Source organism: Eschscholzia californica, unplaced genomic scaffold (assembly GCF_041429995.1).
Source record: "Eschscholzia californica isolate CP2 unplaced genomic scaffold, dmEscCali1.0.p SCAF_1, whole genome shotgun sequence".
Classification (NCBI taxonomy): Eukaryota; Viridiplantae; Streptophyta; class Magnoliopsida; order Ranunculales; family Papaveraceae; genus Eschscholzia; species Eschscholzia californica.
In genome coordinates this window covers 9,660,649-9,678,632 of record NW_028238198.1, presented here as the reverse complement: position 1 = coordinate 9,678,632, position 17,984 = coordinate 9,660,649, and the positions used below count along the sequence as shown (strand labels likewise).

The 17,984-nt window shown below is 35.4% G+C and overlaps 1 protein-coding gene across 1 annotated transcript; it reads left to right on the top strand.

Moving 5' to 3' along the window:
- Positions 1-10,157: 10,157 nt before the first annotated feature.
- LOC147563944 (putative metal-nicotianamine transporter YSL7) lies at positions 10,158-17,826 on the top strand. The gene is made up of 7 exons (XM_086642218.1): positions 10,158-11,323; positions 12,937-13,100; positions 13,326-13,423; positions 13,509-13,643; positions 13,739-13,928; positions 14,133-14,677; positions 16,923-17,826. Exons 1-7 carry the CDS (start codon positions 10,828-10,830, stop codon positions 17,476-17,478), a joined length of 2,184 nt encoding a protein of 727 aa, XP_086498344.1. The 5' UTR covers positions 10,158-10,827; the 3' UTR covers positions 17,479-17,826.
- The last annotated feature ends 158 nt before the right edge of the window (positions 17,827-17,984 follow it).

The following is a 17,984-nucleotide window of genomic DNA, read 5'->3' as shown; positions in this document are numbered from 1 at the left end:
GCGAGAAGATGAGGTGGCAGAGAGAGGCGATGAGTTGGATGAGATAGAGGTGATGACTAGTCAACGGTGTTATAACGGAACCTGGAAAAGGGGGCCATCTGGGTATTTTTGATAAAGTAGGGGCTAGGCAGGAAGCTGGTCACAAAGTTGGGGGCTATTTGGGATGTAAGATAAACTCTACTTTTGAAAATCAATCTCAAAATTCTCTTTCCTTTTTTTCTCAGATTTTTCTCTCTCCATTCTTCTCTCTCATAACCTAAACTCTCTTTCTTTCTCTCTCTATAACAACCGAACCCCTCTTCTTCCATAACTGAATGGAGAAACCTTCTTCCATGACCGACTAGTGAAGACGACAACCACCATCAAAATCAACATCATTTCTCCATCACGGTTTTCATATCATCGTTTCTTCCTCATCTGGAAACCCAAAAATCTCCATCTGCAACGGTTGAAGATGATGACGGTTTTCACCTGAAGCGTTTTGTTTATCTATTGAAGAGAAGAGACGGTTCAAGTTTAGGATTTTGGGGGTTTAGAAGGTTTCGCTCGATTAGTTTTTGAAAGAGAGATAAAGTTGTTTGATTCTTAAAGAAAGAGAGAGAGAGAGAGAGAGACAGAGAAAGTGAAGAGATTGTTTCTATTTTTGAAAAATAAAATCTCGATATTGTTAGGTTGTACCAGTAGTCACGCCTCTCGCTAATTTTGGAGGAAATTGATTTAGGATTTGGATGGAACTTCTTTTTTATATTCAACAAGATTAGGTGAACCACCCAAACCGCCTGAGAGAGGAACCCATGTTTCTCTCTCCTCACTTGAGGAGAGAGAAACATGGGTTCCTCTCTCAGGCGGTTTGGGCGGTTCACTTGAAGTTTTTGTTTTATATTTGTGGGTTATAAGTTCCAAAAAGTAAAAAGACTAAAATTCCTTTTTCTAGTAAATTGACTCATAATTCCTTTGTGAATTTTATTTTGGGCCTAAAACCCATAAATCGAAAAAAAAAAATTAAAAGTGTTTATATGGTCATTTATTAATAAATTAAGACGGCAAACAAGGTCACCCTAGAAGACAAACGGAATATATGTGACATTGGAAAGTCTTGCATCATTGGAGCCTTGGAGGGTATCCATCAAGCTGTGAAGATAGGGGTCCCTGTCGAATGCCTCATTTTCTATTGGGTCCCTATCACTTCTTTCCACTTTCATACTGTGCATACATTAAAGGAGTGTCTAAAGAATCCCTTAACCCTACCATCACTGTGAATGAGAAGGTTAATTTTTGTTTCTTCCAATATCGTCCTCTAAACCATGTTTTTAGGTTTTTTGTGGCATGTATTCTAGATTTCGGTTTTGACATTTCTAATTTTCTTGTCATTTGTATCTTATGAAACATGTAGCTAAATTTTTTTCTCTTTTTGCATCTTCGTAGTTCATCCTCACCAGTATTTCTTCATCTTTTTTCCATCATTTCTACCAGCATTTTATATCTTTCATCATCTCTACCACATCTAACATCTTTGTATCTCTCTATTTCTTTTCTTATTTCTTTTTCCCCTAAAAACAGTATTATTCAGGTTTGGGGTTTTAAACTAGCAAAGTTTGGCAGAGCCATTTTCTCTAAACTAGATTTGCTTATTTGGTGGTCTCAAACCAACCAATATGGTTCCAGGAAAATCCAAACCGGATTCATTGGTTTGGGATGATCTCAAACCTGCAGCTGGAAACCAATGGTCGGCTAGTTTTTCAATATCTGATTTGCATACAAAATCATGATTTAGGGGGCACATCGGAAGTTGATCACTTTTAGTGGGTCATTTTTGTTTATTTAGTATATGTAGAGGACCAAAATGAATTAACCTTTTTATTTTTGAGAAATCAACTACGATCTATGTGCTTTCAACAAAAAAAAAAAAACTACGATCTATGTGTTAGTCATTACAAACATTGATACATCATGAAGATGTGATGAGTACGATAACCGCTTAATTCACCTTAAAACGATGGACAATAACATATTGTCCTTTATATCTAGAGAAGGATTTTTTTCACAAAACATATATCTAGATGATAATCAATGTTGATATAATGTTGATATATCTAGAGAAGGATTTTTTTCACAATAACATATTGTCCTTTATATCCTAAGTTAAATAAAATAAGGGGTTGTATTTATCTTTTCTTCTTTTTTTTAATGTTCTAATCGAAATGAGTTGAATCTCTCATCTCTATCTCTAATGGGTTGGTGGGTGCACCACGTTTAATAAGTGTGTGTCCAGATTTAGAACTGTGAGTAAGAAGAAATGGTATTAAATTCGCAACAAGAAAAAAAATTAAATTTTTGGGATGATAGGAACAAGAGGTAATTTGGAATAATAATATATGAAAAAGAAACTCATTTCGTAAAAGTAAAACTTTACCCCGGAAATTAACGGGAAAGATATTTTTGAAAATTCCTGAACAAATTTTAGTTTGCTCTCAACAATTTTTCAAATTTATGAACAAGTTTGTTTTTGCTCAAAAGTTATGTTGCAAAAATGTTTTGCATTTGACGAGCACAGACTCTCACTAACATTTTAGCTAAAACATTTTTTGATTCGACTTGAAAAGAAAGAAATGACTTTCGCATTTTTTGTTATGCTTTCGACACAAAAATTTGGACTGATGCGCTTTTTTATTTTTCTTTTGCAAAAATCAAGATGTTATGTATATTATCTTTTGTATTTTGGCTAATAAGATAAGTACATATGTTGTCAACATTTTATAAAAATTCAAAGCAATTACATATGTTGTCAACATTTTATAACAAGTCATAACACTATTATAACAATACAATTATATATGTTGTCAACATAGAAGAGTAAAAAGAAGATTACGGAAAAAGTAGGGTTCTCTTGTTTTTTTTTTTTAAATTGGACTCTAGAGTCATTACATCTCAATGCTTTTGATACATCATGAATATAATATGCAATACATCATGAATTTGGATAAGCACTATAACCGCCAATTAAGACATATTGAGTCCTAAATGACATATAAAGACTCTCGACCATCTTAAGGGGTTGAAAGCCCATCTACTTCTACCTTTATTTATTGCCTAAATTACATGCGATAATTCTTGATGGTAAACTATTTCCACTGAGACTCGATCACAACACCTCATGGGTTTAAGAGGGACAGTGGGACTGTCTTGTTAACAACATAATTCATATATGTTGTCAATCGTTTAAAAAGTGTTAAAAAAATAAGTTTTATTTTACATTAATTTTTTCGAGTGACTTTTTTCCTGATTTAGGCCTGAGTTTTAGGCTGTTCATCCATTCTTTCGAACCGAGATTACATAGATATTATATCTTTGGTTAGTGGACCAATGTTGTATCATGTGGGGATATACTCTTACATCTCCTTGCATGTGACATTATGATGCAGAGGAATTGACTGAAAAATACATGTCAGAAATAGATGCGGCCAAGTTTAAAGTGACAGACTAAAACGGCCAAAACCGAAGCTATCGGTGTCGGAATTGAACAAAATTTTGAGGGATGGTGCGAAATAGCGTTCCGGTCATTCATTGTCGCTTCGACACAGCCGTCCCACTTTGAGGGTCAAATTTCATCGTTTAGAGCCTCAAAACGGACTTTTACTAGTTTTTTCTATTTTTAGAATAGTTTTCAGTTTAGGATTTCTGTTATTCTAGTATTTTATTTTTCTAGGAGTTGCTATTTGAGTTGGACTAAGATTAGGAAACTCTAAGCCTATATAAAGAGGATCTAGAAGTTGTTTCAGTCATTCAATTCAACCAATAAAATTTAGTACTTTAGTATTCTTCTTAGAGTTTCGGTTCTATAGTCGTTAGACGGAGTTCTAAGGCTTTTTTGTTAGTTTTCCACTGCGTCACGTTATTTTGAGTCTAATAGCTTTTTCTCGAGTGGCATAAAATATGTGTGCCTTTTAAACCTATTACGTTTAGATATACTCTACACCATGTTAATTTTGTGGTCATCGAACTTAAAATTCGTCCCTAATAACTAGTGGGAACCTAGACGTGATATTATTGATTAATTGTCATTTATCCAATATCACTATTGTGACACAACTATGTATCAGCTTTTGACAAACTAGGTCAATAATTGACATCTCTCAGAAAAAAGAATCAATAATTAATATGCTTTCCTTCTTTTCTCCTCATTTTTTTAATGAGATAAAATTGTTATTTCTCTGGTTATCAATTGATAAGGCGATTTCTCTCTGTCTTGGCTTGATTTAGATAGAGTTTTCTTTCTCTAACTTATAGAGAGATAGACTATTAAAGAATAATAATTTATCAATATTCCTTCTTTCGGATTAACCGAGATAGATGTTAATGTAGTCGAGGTGATGAGTCATGAAAATATCTCATCTGAATCTCTTAATTTAGGTCAGTTAGTCCAATTCGAGCCGTTACTCTGATAAATTGCTTGTTTTTCTATTTCAGGTGTCTTTACAGGGCTTAGTGTGAAAAACAGATGAAATTAGGAGAAATAGTTGTCAAGGGTACTATGGTCATTTGTGGATTTTGGTAAGTTTGGATAATGTTGATGCTTGGATAAAAGTAGAGTCCAAGACGAATCCGTAGCCGAAAACAGAAGTCGGATCGGAGTCCGGGTGTGAAAACTAGGACGGGTCAAAGTTTGGTTCAAAAAGTACATGGGATATATTCGGGATTTATGTGGGAGTTATTTCGGTACACAGGTAGGACCCCCGGGTTTAATTCGGAATTTTTAGAATCCAAGATTCAGTGTACCACGGTGTAAGTTAAGGAAATCAGCTCAAGGATTTGGTCGTCCTTGATTTCTTCAGCGACACGTGGGTAAACCGAGGGCCGTGCCATTAGTTTTTGTCATGGACCGCGAAGCACCAAATCACTCCATCTTAACTACCACGTCACCTCCAACACGTGAATATCAATTTGGCATAAACAGCTCAATTTCAATCCAATCCTCTTCACGGGTTCCCAAATTTTGGAAATGCCATATCCTTTATATATTCCTTCTTACCTCCATTACCATTAACAAATTTGGTTTTATAATAAACAGAGAAAGAAATCCGCATGGCAGCTCACGTTGGTCTTTATTGGAAAGAAATCATTTTCCTTCCTATTAACTACTGGTCTCATTCTAGAAATTTAAACAGGAAGGTAAATAGAGATTATTTTAGAAATCAATTGGATATTATAGGTTGGAGAGATTAGGTGAGTATGATGGAAGATTTCTCGGTTATTTGGAGCAACTAAGAATTGGCAGCTGGACCTAACAATTTCTTTGGAAGAAAATATTCTTCCTCTCTCTCTCTCTCTCTCTCGTCTTAAGCCTTTAACAGTAGTGAGAAAAAGGGAAGTTTGTTCAAACAGAGGAAGACAACACATGATTTGATTGGAGTATTGAGAGAGATCAGAGCAAAGAAAGAAAGAAGATTGCGGTTGAAAGAGAGAGTATATGGAGATTGGAAGAAGGATTTGATGATATCTGAAACAGGAAATAAAGAGAGAAGAATATCTTCACTCTCTCTCTGTCTCTCTCTACGAACTTAAACAATAGCTGGGGGGATTTATCAATTAAAGAAAATAAAGAAGATTTCTTAGAGAGAGAGAAAGGACTGGTTTGGTTTATTCTTCCTATTATGTCTATATAAACAGAGGAGGCAGGGGATCATGAGTATCTCGGTTTGGGGGTCGAAATCAATCACCATCTCGACTGGAGAGTTTTCCTCCGGTAGCTCAACCAAAACCGACTATATTAGAGAGAGAGAGAGTGATCTTCAAGTTTCTGTTTTTCTTTTCTTCTTCTTCTTTTAATTCATCTCTTAGTGAGAAAGAGAGAGTTAGAGTTGAGAGAGAGAGAGATATTGTAGAGAGAGAAAAGAAACAGAGAGCTTTAATGGAGTTTTCTTCTTGATTTTTTATTTTCTTTTTGATTATAATTCGTCTACCTTTGTGAGAGAGATAGAAAGAGAGAATTAACAGAGAGATTAAGAAAAGAGAGAGAAAACAGAAAGATTAGAGAGAGAAAAAAGAGTTGGAGAAGATGAGAAAATATGTGGGAAAATAATTTTCCCTAAGGCTCTGTTTGGCTGAAATCTGGAAAAATAGAAGGAATTCCTTTTCATAAGGTCCTGTTTGGTTTTGAAAGAGCGAAAAAGTTAAGTTTTCTTCTTCCTCTCTTTATTTTATTTTCCAATTTATTTTATCTAATGTCCATGAGTAACTAACCTTTTATCTAGGGTCTTAGATGAAGTTCTTCATAAATAATTTTATCGATACGATTTATTAATAATTTTTATTGTTTTTCACGATAAAATCTTCCGGGTTTTTGGACCGTTCATGGACCAAAAGTCTGAGTTATATAAAGAATTTGTTAATTAATTAAATCATAATAAATCATTGTTAGAATTATTATAAGGACGGATTCGACAACCTTAGGTTTCTCCCCCATTCCTTGTATCATTTGTAATTATTTTCTCTTCGTAAATTTATTTTTTATATTTTATTCATTTCAAAACCGAAATCATTTTCAAAAACCGTCTTACTTCCAAGTCTTAGAATAGGTTTCACTTAGTCTCTGAGGAACGAACCGGTCTTACCGGAAATTATTACAACTTGACACCCGTGCACTTGCGGGTGTAGACCTATTTAGGGTAACCTTTTAGGCCCATCAAGTTGATGCGAGAATAAATTCTCTTTCCTTAAGATATTTTACACCCCCATAACAAACCAAACGTTAGGGTGTATGCCTTCGAGATACAACGACTTTCCTTTCAGAGTTTTAAGATGATACTTCTATATTCTGAAAGCGGACGAACCTTTGTAAGTATTATGAGCTCTTGGACTAATGCGGATGATCTTCTAGACGCTTCGGAAATTCAAAGTTCACTCAAAACTTCTTTCTTCTGTTTTCTAGATATTCTAGGCAAACCAGAACCTCTAGAAATACTTCCTAATTAGATATTCTAGGCAAACCAGAACCTCTAATTGTTAGTAGGGAAGAGAAGAAGAGAATGATTGAATTGATGAGAAATGAAGTAAGTTTGGTTGGTTTATATAGGAATTGAATAGGTGCATTTGCCTTTTGGGTTCAAAAGACATAACTGTTCGGAACCAGGGACTCAACTGAATATTTAGAGTCGGTGCATCCTGGGCCATCAGATTAGGCTAGAAATCGCGGACAGAACGCTGGCCGTCAGATGCAGTTCGCGCGTGCCCGAGAGATGCCCAACAGAGGAGTGATTCGGTCGTTGGATGGAGAAAGCAACGGCTAGATTAAAACATTGAAGTTGTCCCACTCGGTGCCCGACGCGGGGATGAGCGCGACCGTTAGATCTTGCGCAATCCCGCGGAAGGAACGCCCACCGTCTAGATTCGGACGTGCGTGCTTCGCTCGAACGGTCCCCAATCTGACTTGTCCTCTTTGACGATTTAGTCCCTATTTAACTCGATCTTCGTCTAAATTTTAACCTTGACTTTCTCATTCACCCGGAATCGGATTTGAGTGATTCTTGGCTCTAAATTAAAGAGCTCGACGAGGCGAACACAATGGTGCGTTTCGTTTCTGAGTTTGACTAGTCGGGTCGAGCCAAAATCGACTCCGATTCCAACAAAAATAAATTAGTTTTATAATAACAATTGACCTCAAAGAAGCCCATTGAGTGAGTGTGCAATGGAGAAAATGTAAGGTTGCCACTCAGAGGTATCTATTCTTCAACGCATATAGATTTTGATCAATTAGAATTAATTATTAAAAACAACTTGTTTGAATTCAAAATTTAATTTGTTTGTTTTTGCTTTTTCATATCTCTAGAAGTCTCTTACGACCACACAACTACCAACCATAACCCACTTCTTCAGACCACCACCACCAGTTTCGACCACCACTTTCCACCTCCCACAACTACTCACCACCACTAATTTTCTTTATTTGTTTTTTATTTTCTCTCTCTTCTCCTCAAATAGTTGTGTACTTGTATGTAGCCATCAACTTAATGATTAGACTTCCATAAGATAATGGAAAGTGAAAGAATCATATGATTAGACTTCCATAAGATAATGGAAAGTGAAAGAATCATACATCAAACATAATTTACAATCAACAAAACAAATTTGATTACAACAATAATACAGTATAAAATTATTGTGTGTTGAAAGTTGACTCATTAGGCAAAAATAGATAGAGAAGGTCAAATTCACTATTTATTTTTATATTTTTTGTTGGAAGAAAAGGAAGGTAAAAGATTGAGTCTGACGTGAAAGGTTCCTATCCTAACCATGCCAAGTTGCTCATGCCATATAACGTTAAAAAATCACTTGCCCTCAGTTCTCCCATCCCCATTATAGACCAAGTTATTTGCTTTCTAACGGCTTGCGGCTACGATACGGTAATATTACTTTTTTTAATCAGTCAACCGATTAGAGATCCGACCCTTAAACAATAAAGAAAGGAAAAAAAATACGTCAAGTACTCTTCCCAAGTCTAATAACAGTATTTTTGTCTACCTCAATAATATCTACTAGTAATCATTGTTTTGCAGAATTAGGACACACATTAGATGCTATTAGATTTCAACAATGCATTTCCTCTTGTGAAAGGATGTAGTTGTGAGAATATTGATGTTGAGCTAAATGCCCATAAACTTAATGCGGTATAAAATTAGCTAGGTCAACGGGTAGATTTAAAAGATATACATGTTCCACGTTATTGAAGAAAAGAAAAGAAAACATACGTGGTAGGGTCAAAAGAACATCACACGTAAGAATGTGCGTATATATTTCAAATGAAAAATGTTGATTTAGTGACTAAGAAAACAATCTGTAGCTCTTCTCTCTCATTTCAAATTGGTCTTGAGTTGGATGACCCAAAATTTAATAATAGTTTCAATTCCTAAGCAGGGTGATTTACTTTCTTATACGGTTGTCTAATTTCCCGAGTTTTCAAATATAATTTATATTTATAAAATAAAGAGAAGTTTTAAAGGTGTCTCCCATAAGTATTGGTGCCCCCATCACCTCATTTGACGTGGTAAATCTAGTTTGACCGCATTTGGTTATAGCCCAAAGGAGTACGAAATTCGGCTCAAAATCAATCGAATTCAGCTCTGATATTTTGAGTTGAGATCGGTAGTCTCAGGTCGATTTTTGTTACAAAATCTGGCTGAAGGCATACGGAATTCAACATCAATATTTTAGAATTGAAATTTTGATTACAATTTGATTACAAAATCAGCTCAAATCCACCATGTCACCCTAACTACCTAAAAACATTAATTTTGGATTCTGAGGAGTGCATTTTTTTTCTTCATATTTAACCCACTTAATTTTATAGTTGGGTATTAAATTATACTGGTATATGGTTATGTGTGACTATAATATGCAATACATTATGAATTTAGATGAGTACTATATCATGGGATAGATCTCTATGATTAACTACTTTCGACGAGACTCGATCTTACGCCTTCATGGATTTAAGAGGGAGTGTCACCACTACACTAAAAAATGGTGGATAGTTAATTTCGATTTAGCCTCCTGTATTTGACCATCTTGTGACTACGACATTGACCAGCTACAATTTTACTTGCTTTTTAGTCTAATATTACAAATAGTTGACTTTAATACTTTGTTTTCATATGAATTAATTATTAATTATTTTACTCGCTTTTTTATCAAATGTTATAAAGGGTTAATTTTAATAATGTATATGAAATCATTCGGTTTTGGTTTTCACTTTGTGACCAACTAGTTGTTTTCGCCTCTACAGTTATGTGACATTTTCATTTGGATTTGTTAGTATTTTGTTTTTCGCCTTCAAAATGTTTTGGAAATTTTAAAAGCGCCTCTAATAGTTAAAGGGGGCGCTTTTACCACTCTTTTAAAAGTTTTTCTATTATGGCTTCCACTAGAAGAGACCTTGTGGTGTGGAGGCCCGGATGAGCACCCGCCTTGAGCCCCCCACCACATGGGGCCAAATTTTGCTAGTGGTAAACCCCAGTCAACACTCTCTTCCCGTCTCACTAAATTATCTTTATTTAGAGTTTTTTTGTGTTTGTTGTTTTTTTAACGTATTCAACGATACGTTTCAAATCATATTCTAAATATAATAAAACACCCACAAAACTTAAAACTCCAGTTTTTTATTCGACCATCTCGGTTCTCTCTCTCTCCCTTCATCTCCTCCCTTCTGTTGTAAAAACTTTCTAGACGAAATAATTTTTCGTCTAATTTCTTCGAAGCGAAGGATATCGTCCATTTAGAAATCTTCTTCTCTTCCGGACGAGGAAAGGGGGAGAGAGGTGAAGGATACAGAGATAAAACGAGAGTTTATCATAGGAAAAAAGAAAGAAATAGGAAAAATGATAAAGAGTTATGACAAATGTATTTAGATTTGCTTAATATGTTGCATGCAAATTTTTTTTAAACACTTTTATGGCATATTAAGTTTTTAAATTCTCAGTCACGACCCTAAACGGAGGAACAACACACAAAAGAAAATTCACCTTTTCCCATCTTCCCCGTCTTCTTTTCCTCGGCGAAGGCATACCCTAAACAAAAAAGAAAAAAACCAAAAGTTGAACCTGGTCAAATATTGGGGATCAAACTGACATATGGGTCATATAATAAGGTCTAAACTTGAACTAGGCCCAAATATTTGAAAAAAAAATCATTTAATACAACTGGTTTAAGATATTTAAGAATCCTTAAATAGCTACGCGTCAAAATAAGAAATCGAAACCAGATTCGAACTCCTTTAAAAACCCCCACCACTTGTGGAAAATCTCATTTCATTTCCAAACCCCAAATACTAAGAAAATGGAGAGAAGAGGCGGCGGCGGACGAGGGGGAAAAGAAGAAGATGAACAAAGAGATGAGAAATTTGGGAACGGCGCCGGTGAATATTCCGATCAAGTAATTAGTCGAGATGTACCGGAAACTGATAATAATGGAGGAATGAGAAAAAGAAGAAATAATGAAGAAGAAGAAGTTAAAGAGGAAGAAGAAGTAACTTCAGTAGAGAGATTATTTGAGAGTATAGAAGTACCTTCATGGAGAGAACAATTAACAATAAGAGCATTTGTTGTTAGTTTGATATTAGGAATTTTATTTAGTTTCATTGTTATGAAATTAAATCTAACAACTGGTATTATACCATCACTTAATGTTTCTGCTGGATTATTAGGGTTTTTCTTCGTCAAAACTTGGTCTAAGTTTTTAGAAAGATCTGGTTTGTTGAAACAACCTTTCACTCGACAAGAAAATACAGTCATTCAGACTTGTGTTGTTGCTACTTCTGGAATTGCTTTCAGCGGTAATTTTGCTAACTCTCTCTCTCTCTCTCTCTCTCTAACTCTCTCTCTCTCTCTACTCGGTTTTACACCGTCGCCGGTCAATCTTCCGATAGCTAGTCATTTAAATGACTAAAATATCCTTATTAATGCTTAATCAATAATTTCATGTGATTTTATTAATGGGGTCGTCTTAATTATTGGCATTTATAAGAAGGATGAGATTTTTAATTAGTAGCCATTGGATGTTAATTTGCTTTTAGGAGCTGAGATTCATCTGACGGTTGATATAAAGAGAATATTTTTAAATTCTTTGTTTTCACAATAAAATTAATTATTGGTGCATATGAATTGGATCCACTCAAGGTGGATCATCTTTTAGTCTAAGGATTATCTAATATATTAATATTTACTATTATTATTATTATTGGAAAGTAGATAATTGGGGTTGCCCAATTCATTTTAGTCATTGTTACTTTTCGACTTTTATTTTCATTCTTATTTTAGTAAAAGTTGATAAGTGCACGAGTAATTTCTTAAGATTATAAGTAAAAATTTAGTTGAATACTTTAGGACTAAATATCTTCTTTTTGTGTATTTTATATTATTTATTTTAAATTTACTCGGAAGTCAATGATGTGACATGCGTTTATTGTTTATTATTTTGATTACCATCTTTCTTAATCTTATGATTTCGATTGAAAGAGATTTGAAATTTAGTCGAATTTAGTTAAAAATAGATTCTGAAATCAGTCCAAGTTAGTCAAACAAATTTTCCGTACAGATAGACTTTCTGGTCGAGACTTAATGACTTATACATCAAAGTCTTAAATCAAAAATTTGGAATTAAATTATAATAAATGGTAGAGGCCTTCTGTTCTTTTTTTTTCTTTTTTTTTTGTAAAAGAAGTTCAAGTTGACATATTTTAACTTGGTTGATATCATACTAGAGTTTATCTAGTTGGTGGTCCTAGCTAGACCCATTTATTGAATATAATGTATGAAAGTAGTGGAGTAGTAAAGATTGGGTATAACTCCACTTCTTCGTGACTCACATGTTGTCTGCGTCTTTGTCTTTGAATAACCGGCCTCGTGATTATCATCATCTTTTATACTCCCTAGAATTCGATTTTCGAAAAAGAAAAAACAGTCACAAGTCAGAACAGATTTAATTCTCATCTGCCTAAGGATTTTTGACTGGCTGGGCCAAAAAGGCTGGATGGTTGAGACCTCAGCCCAGCCAGGGCCCAGTCCAGACAAGTGGTCCCAGCCCGGCGGGGCAACCGGCAAGGCCCATCCTGTTCTGCACTACATGTCGGGGCTGGGCCAAGTTTCGTCCGAGACAGACAAGTCTGTGTCCGACTGGCACAAATGAAACCAGTAGTTTATGAATGCAACTTCAAGGTTGGGACTGAGTGTCCTCACCCATTCCAAGTTATAAGTTTAGGTGATTTTCGGTTAGGAGGATCTACATTGTCACAAAAAATGGAACTCTTCGATAATTTTTATGTGGACTCGTATACCTGAGAGAGTGTATACCAGTCCACTGCCATGATCCTTTAACTATAAAAGCTTCTTCATCTAATCAATAAACATCATTTACTTATATTTGTGAAAATATTGATCTTGAAAACAGGTGGTTTTGGAAGTTATCTATTTGGAATGAGTGAGGTGATAGCTAAACAATCAAAGGAATCAAATAGTGCACAAAATATTAAGAATCCTTCACTTGTATTGATGATTGGGTTTCTCTTTGTTGTTAGCTTCCTTGGACTCTTCTCTGTTGTGCCTCTTAGAAAGGTGAAAACTCGTTCTTTTCCTTGAATAGACAAATTACATTCGATTTCATTTTGTGATTTTTCTGCTTTTTTGTTTCGAGATTTGTGAGAATAGTCCCACGTGGAGAAAAAGTGATCTAGAAACCAAAAAATATAATTCCTAGGCCATCTTTGTGTTCATTGTCAGTTGGTTTTGAGTTGGATGATCACAAATTCTGTAATCTTGATGGTTTGGTTATTTATACAGATTATGGTTATAGATTTCAAGCTTGTATACCCAAGTGGTACTGCCACTGCTCACCTTATAAACAGCTTTCACACTCCTCAAGGAGCCAAGTTAGCCAAGTAAGACTTCTTGTTTTAGAACCAAGTTCAGAAGTAATTTCTTCTTCTTTGTCTTTCGAAAATTTATAAATTTGAGTCGTTTCAGGAAGCAAGTGAAAGCATTGGGCAAGTTCTTTTCCTTCAGTTTCTTGTGGGGTTTCTTCCAATGGTTCTTTACTGGCGGGGATAACTGTGGTTTCGCTAGCTTCCCTACTTTGGGTCTCGAAGCCTTTAAACACAGGTTGGTTACCTAGTCTCCAATATAACTACAATGTGTTGCCCCACGTAATTATATAATTCGTGAACTTTGATTCCGACTATCCGTTGTCGAAACAGGTTTTACTTTGATTTCTCAGCTACTTATGTTGGAGTCGGAATGATCTGTCCATACATAATAAACATATCTTTGCTTGTTGGAGGAATACTGTCATGGGGTATTATGTGGCCTTTAATCGGAAAAAAGAAGGGAGACTGGTATTCTGCAGACTTGAAGGACTCCAACCTCACTGGCCTCCAAGGATACCGAGTAATTTCTCTACCTTGTTCATTCTTTTGACGTTTGCCCATGATCCGTTTGTTAACAATGCCATGCACAAATGATATAAAAATCAAGAAGAGTTGACGAAAAACTCCAACACTCTTGCTATAAATAAATCACATCTTGGTGCATTTCAGATCGGTCTGTTTCGCTGCGAACTTGCTGAAACTTTTCTTATGGCTTAATCTGCAGATCTTTATTGCTATAGCTATGATCCTAGGTGATGGACTCTACAACTTTTTAAAGGTTTTAAACCGAACAATCTTTGGCTTACTTCACCAATTCAACAACAAGGAAACTGTCCTACCCGTAGCTGGACGTCCTTCCACAGACACGAAAGCTGTATCTTATGACGATGAACGAAGAACTGAACTCTTCCTCAAAGATCAAATTCCTACATGGTTAGCCGTAGGTGGTTACATCAGTATCGCCATAGTATCCATGATAACTCTTCCACACATTTTTCACCAACTCAAGTGGTATTATGTCTTTGTTATCTATATCTTTGCACCAGTATTAGCTTTCTGCAATGCCTATGGATGTGGTCTTACTGACTGGTCACTAGCATCTACATATGGAAAACTGGCTATATTCACCATTGGTGCATGGGCTGGGGCTTCCCATGGTGGGGTTCTTGCCGGCCTAGCAGCTTGCGGTGTTATGATGAACATTGTTTCTACTGCTTCGGATCTCATGCAGGATTTCAAAACTGGATACATGACTTTAGCTTCACCAAGGTACTTAATAGTTAATACTACACGAACTGATTTTTTTCTCTATTTGTACAATGTAAACCCTAGGTGATGTAGATTGTTGCGGAAGCGTAAAAGTAATGGAATCCACCATTGTTAATAAACTAAACTAACGAAATAAAACTGATAAAATAACGATAAACAATAAACTTGATAAAATAACGATAAACAATAAACTTGATTAATAATAAAACTTGGTTGATAATATTCTCTGATCTGGTTAACAAAGACAGACTAGACTTCTCTTATATAGAGATTGTACTTTCCTAGATAGACTCAAATAAGGAAATAAGATAACTACTAATAATACTTTCCTTGATTGCTAAGACTCATAATTATGGAAACCCTAAATACTTAATTATAGAAACTACGCTAATGTAGCTTCTTGACCGTGAGGCCCACTATCACCATGGCCGTGAGGCCCAATAGGAAGATGGTCTCCATCATACTCCCCCGCTGCGGAACAACTTGCCCCCAAGTTGGTGTTGTCATAAAGCGGATCGTCCAAGTAATGAGGATATATATCAGCGATGTTGAAGGTAACTTCGGCGACGAGTTTGAAGGCAATCCTTAGTTCCCACTTTTCACGAAAATTGCCGAAAATCCGAAGAAGAAAAATATTGACAATATCACCAATTATAATGTGAAACATATATTGCCAAGATACTCGCAAAAACAATACCAACGTAGATACGTCTAGTAAATTGCGACATCCCCCGTCGTCTTTTAGTTTGACGAAAGAGGTCACATATACAACCTGTCTTGTTCTTGGAAAAACAATGGATGGCCATGAAGATTGGTTTGTATGATACTTTGAAGTTGAAAGCCATGAAGAAATCAATGGAGGAGAAAGTATTTTATGATTCGACACAACTAATTCGTCTCCCGGAATCATATATGGATCAAACAACTTATTCGAGCTTGTGTTAGTCAGTTGAATTTCTTCTTCTTGATCTGGCTCATCGAAATTTTCTTCCTCCATTATTGAAAAACTAGGATTTTTTTTATCAAAAACCTCTCCTTCAATAATATTGACCATGGTAGTCGAAGGAATTTCGGATAATAATTTGTTCGATTGGATTTGAGATTCTATAAAAGATAAGTATTCATGTAAAGGGAGAAAAGCATATCGAAAAATACTTTTCACTTTATTCCAATCATCTACGAACGATTTTCCTTCATTAACGAGTCTCCATTGCATCTCGTTGTATTTTTCATACACTCTTGTAGACAAGTGTTGTTCAAGAATAAAAGCCTTATCTTCATCACGAACCTCTTGGTTTATAAACCAATCTTCCATCTGTTGAATCCAAAAATCTATATGCTATTGATAATCAAACATAGGAATTTTGGAATCGACATTAATTTTGTTTTGATCTTTTCGATCAACATAGAGTTGTTGTGCATCTCTTAAAGGATCCCAACCTAAACGCGGAAGATTATTCCAACATTCAAGATGAGAAGTATTTAAAAAAAAATTATCTGTTCCCAGATTCTTAAAGCTCTGAATACCAGCTGATGTAGATTGTTGCGGAAGCGTAAAAGTAATGGAATCCACCATTGTTAATAAACTAAACTAACGAAATAAAACTGATAAAATAACGATAAACAATAAACTTGATAAAATAACGATAAACAATAAACTTGATTAATAATAAAACTTGGTTGATAATATTCTCTGATCTGGTTAACAAAGACAGACTAGACTTCTCTTATATAGAGATTGTGCTTTCCTAGATAGACTCAAATAAGGAAATAAGATAACTACTAATAATACTTTCCTTGATTGCTAAGACTCATAATTATGGAAACCCTAAATACTTAATTATAGAAACTACGCTAATGTAGCTTCTTGACCGTGAGGCCCACTATCACCATGGCCGTGAGGCCCAATAGGAAGATGGTCTCCATCACTAGGCTTTCCTTTCTCATCAAAGGAAACTAAGGGTCTAGAAAGTCCATGAACTTCCCATCTTCCTATAGTTCAACTTGTGGGATGATTAGGTGTTACCATGGGCCATGTGGCCCAAAAACAGCCCGAAAAGGTCTGTTGCATTTACACCCCAACCCGATGACCCAGGCACGACCTGTTCAGCCACCTCACACTTTATTTAACATTTTCTCAATACATACACCTTTTTTGTGTCTAGCCACGACATGGCCCATTGGTAACCTCTAGGAAGATTGATTCTCAACATTCATTGCGACATAATCTTTCATTGTTTTACAGGTCTATGTTTATAAGCCAGGTTATTGGAACGGCAATGGGTTGTGTGATTTCACCTTGTGTGTTTTGGCTCTTCTATAAAGCTTTCGACGATCTCGGTCAACCTGGGTCACAATATCCAGCCCCGTACGCATCCGTCTACCGTAACATGTCAATATTAGGAGTTGAAGGTTTCTCAAGCTTACCCAAAAACTGCTTAACATTATGTTACGTATTTTTCGCTGCAGCAATTCTCATAAACGCCATTAGAGATTCGGTAGGTAAAAAGTGGTCAAGATTTATACCTTTACCAATGGCAATGGCGATACCATTCTATTTAGGATCGTATTTTGTTATCGATATGTGTGTTGGGAGTTTGATTTTGTTTGTGTGGGAAAAGACAAACAAGGCAAAAGCTGATGCATTTGGACCTGCAGTTGCTTCTGGTTTGATATGTGGAGATGGGATATGGACTTTGCCTAGTTCTATACTTGCTTTAGCCGGTGTGAAACCACCTATCTGTATGAAGTTTTTGTCTAGGGCAACTAACACTAGGGTTGATACTTTCTTAGGAAACTAAGTTATGGTTTGATGTCGATAACTATTTCACTGTAACATGAATACCACGTCCGAGTCTGCTTTAGGGTGTCTTCGTCGTCAATTGTGATTAAGTATTAGCGAAAAACACATGCATTCTTAATATGTTCAAGCAGTTTTTATTTTGGGATTATGTGAATATGTTGGAGCTTGATTCTTAATGTATTAGATAACTCAAGGCAGTGGTTAAATTTCTAATCTATTATTAGCTTAATATATAATGTAAAGCGTAAAAGAACAATTTTACGCTGCTGTAGCTCTTGAGTTTGTTAATTTCACCCTGTTGAATGCTTGAATTAATATGATGCAAGAGAGATTGACTCTCTAAGTATATACCTGTGCCAGAGACATTATAAACTAGGGTAACGTTGTGCTGGTGTTATTCTTATGTGTCTAAATCCAATTCATTTCAGTCACCTATGTGAGTTTATTTAGTTTCATTCATTAGAGATGTAAATACTCGAAACAAAATTCAAGTAAATATACATT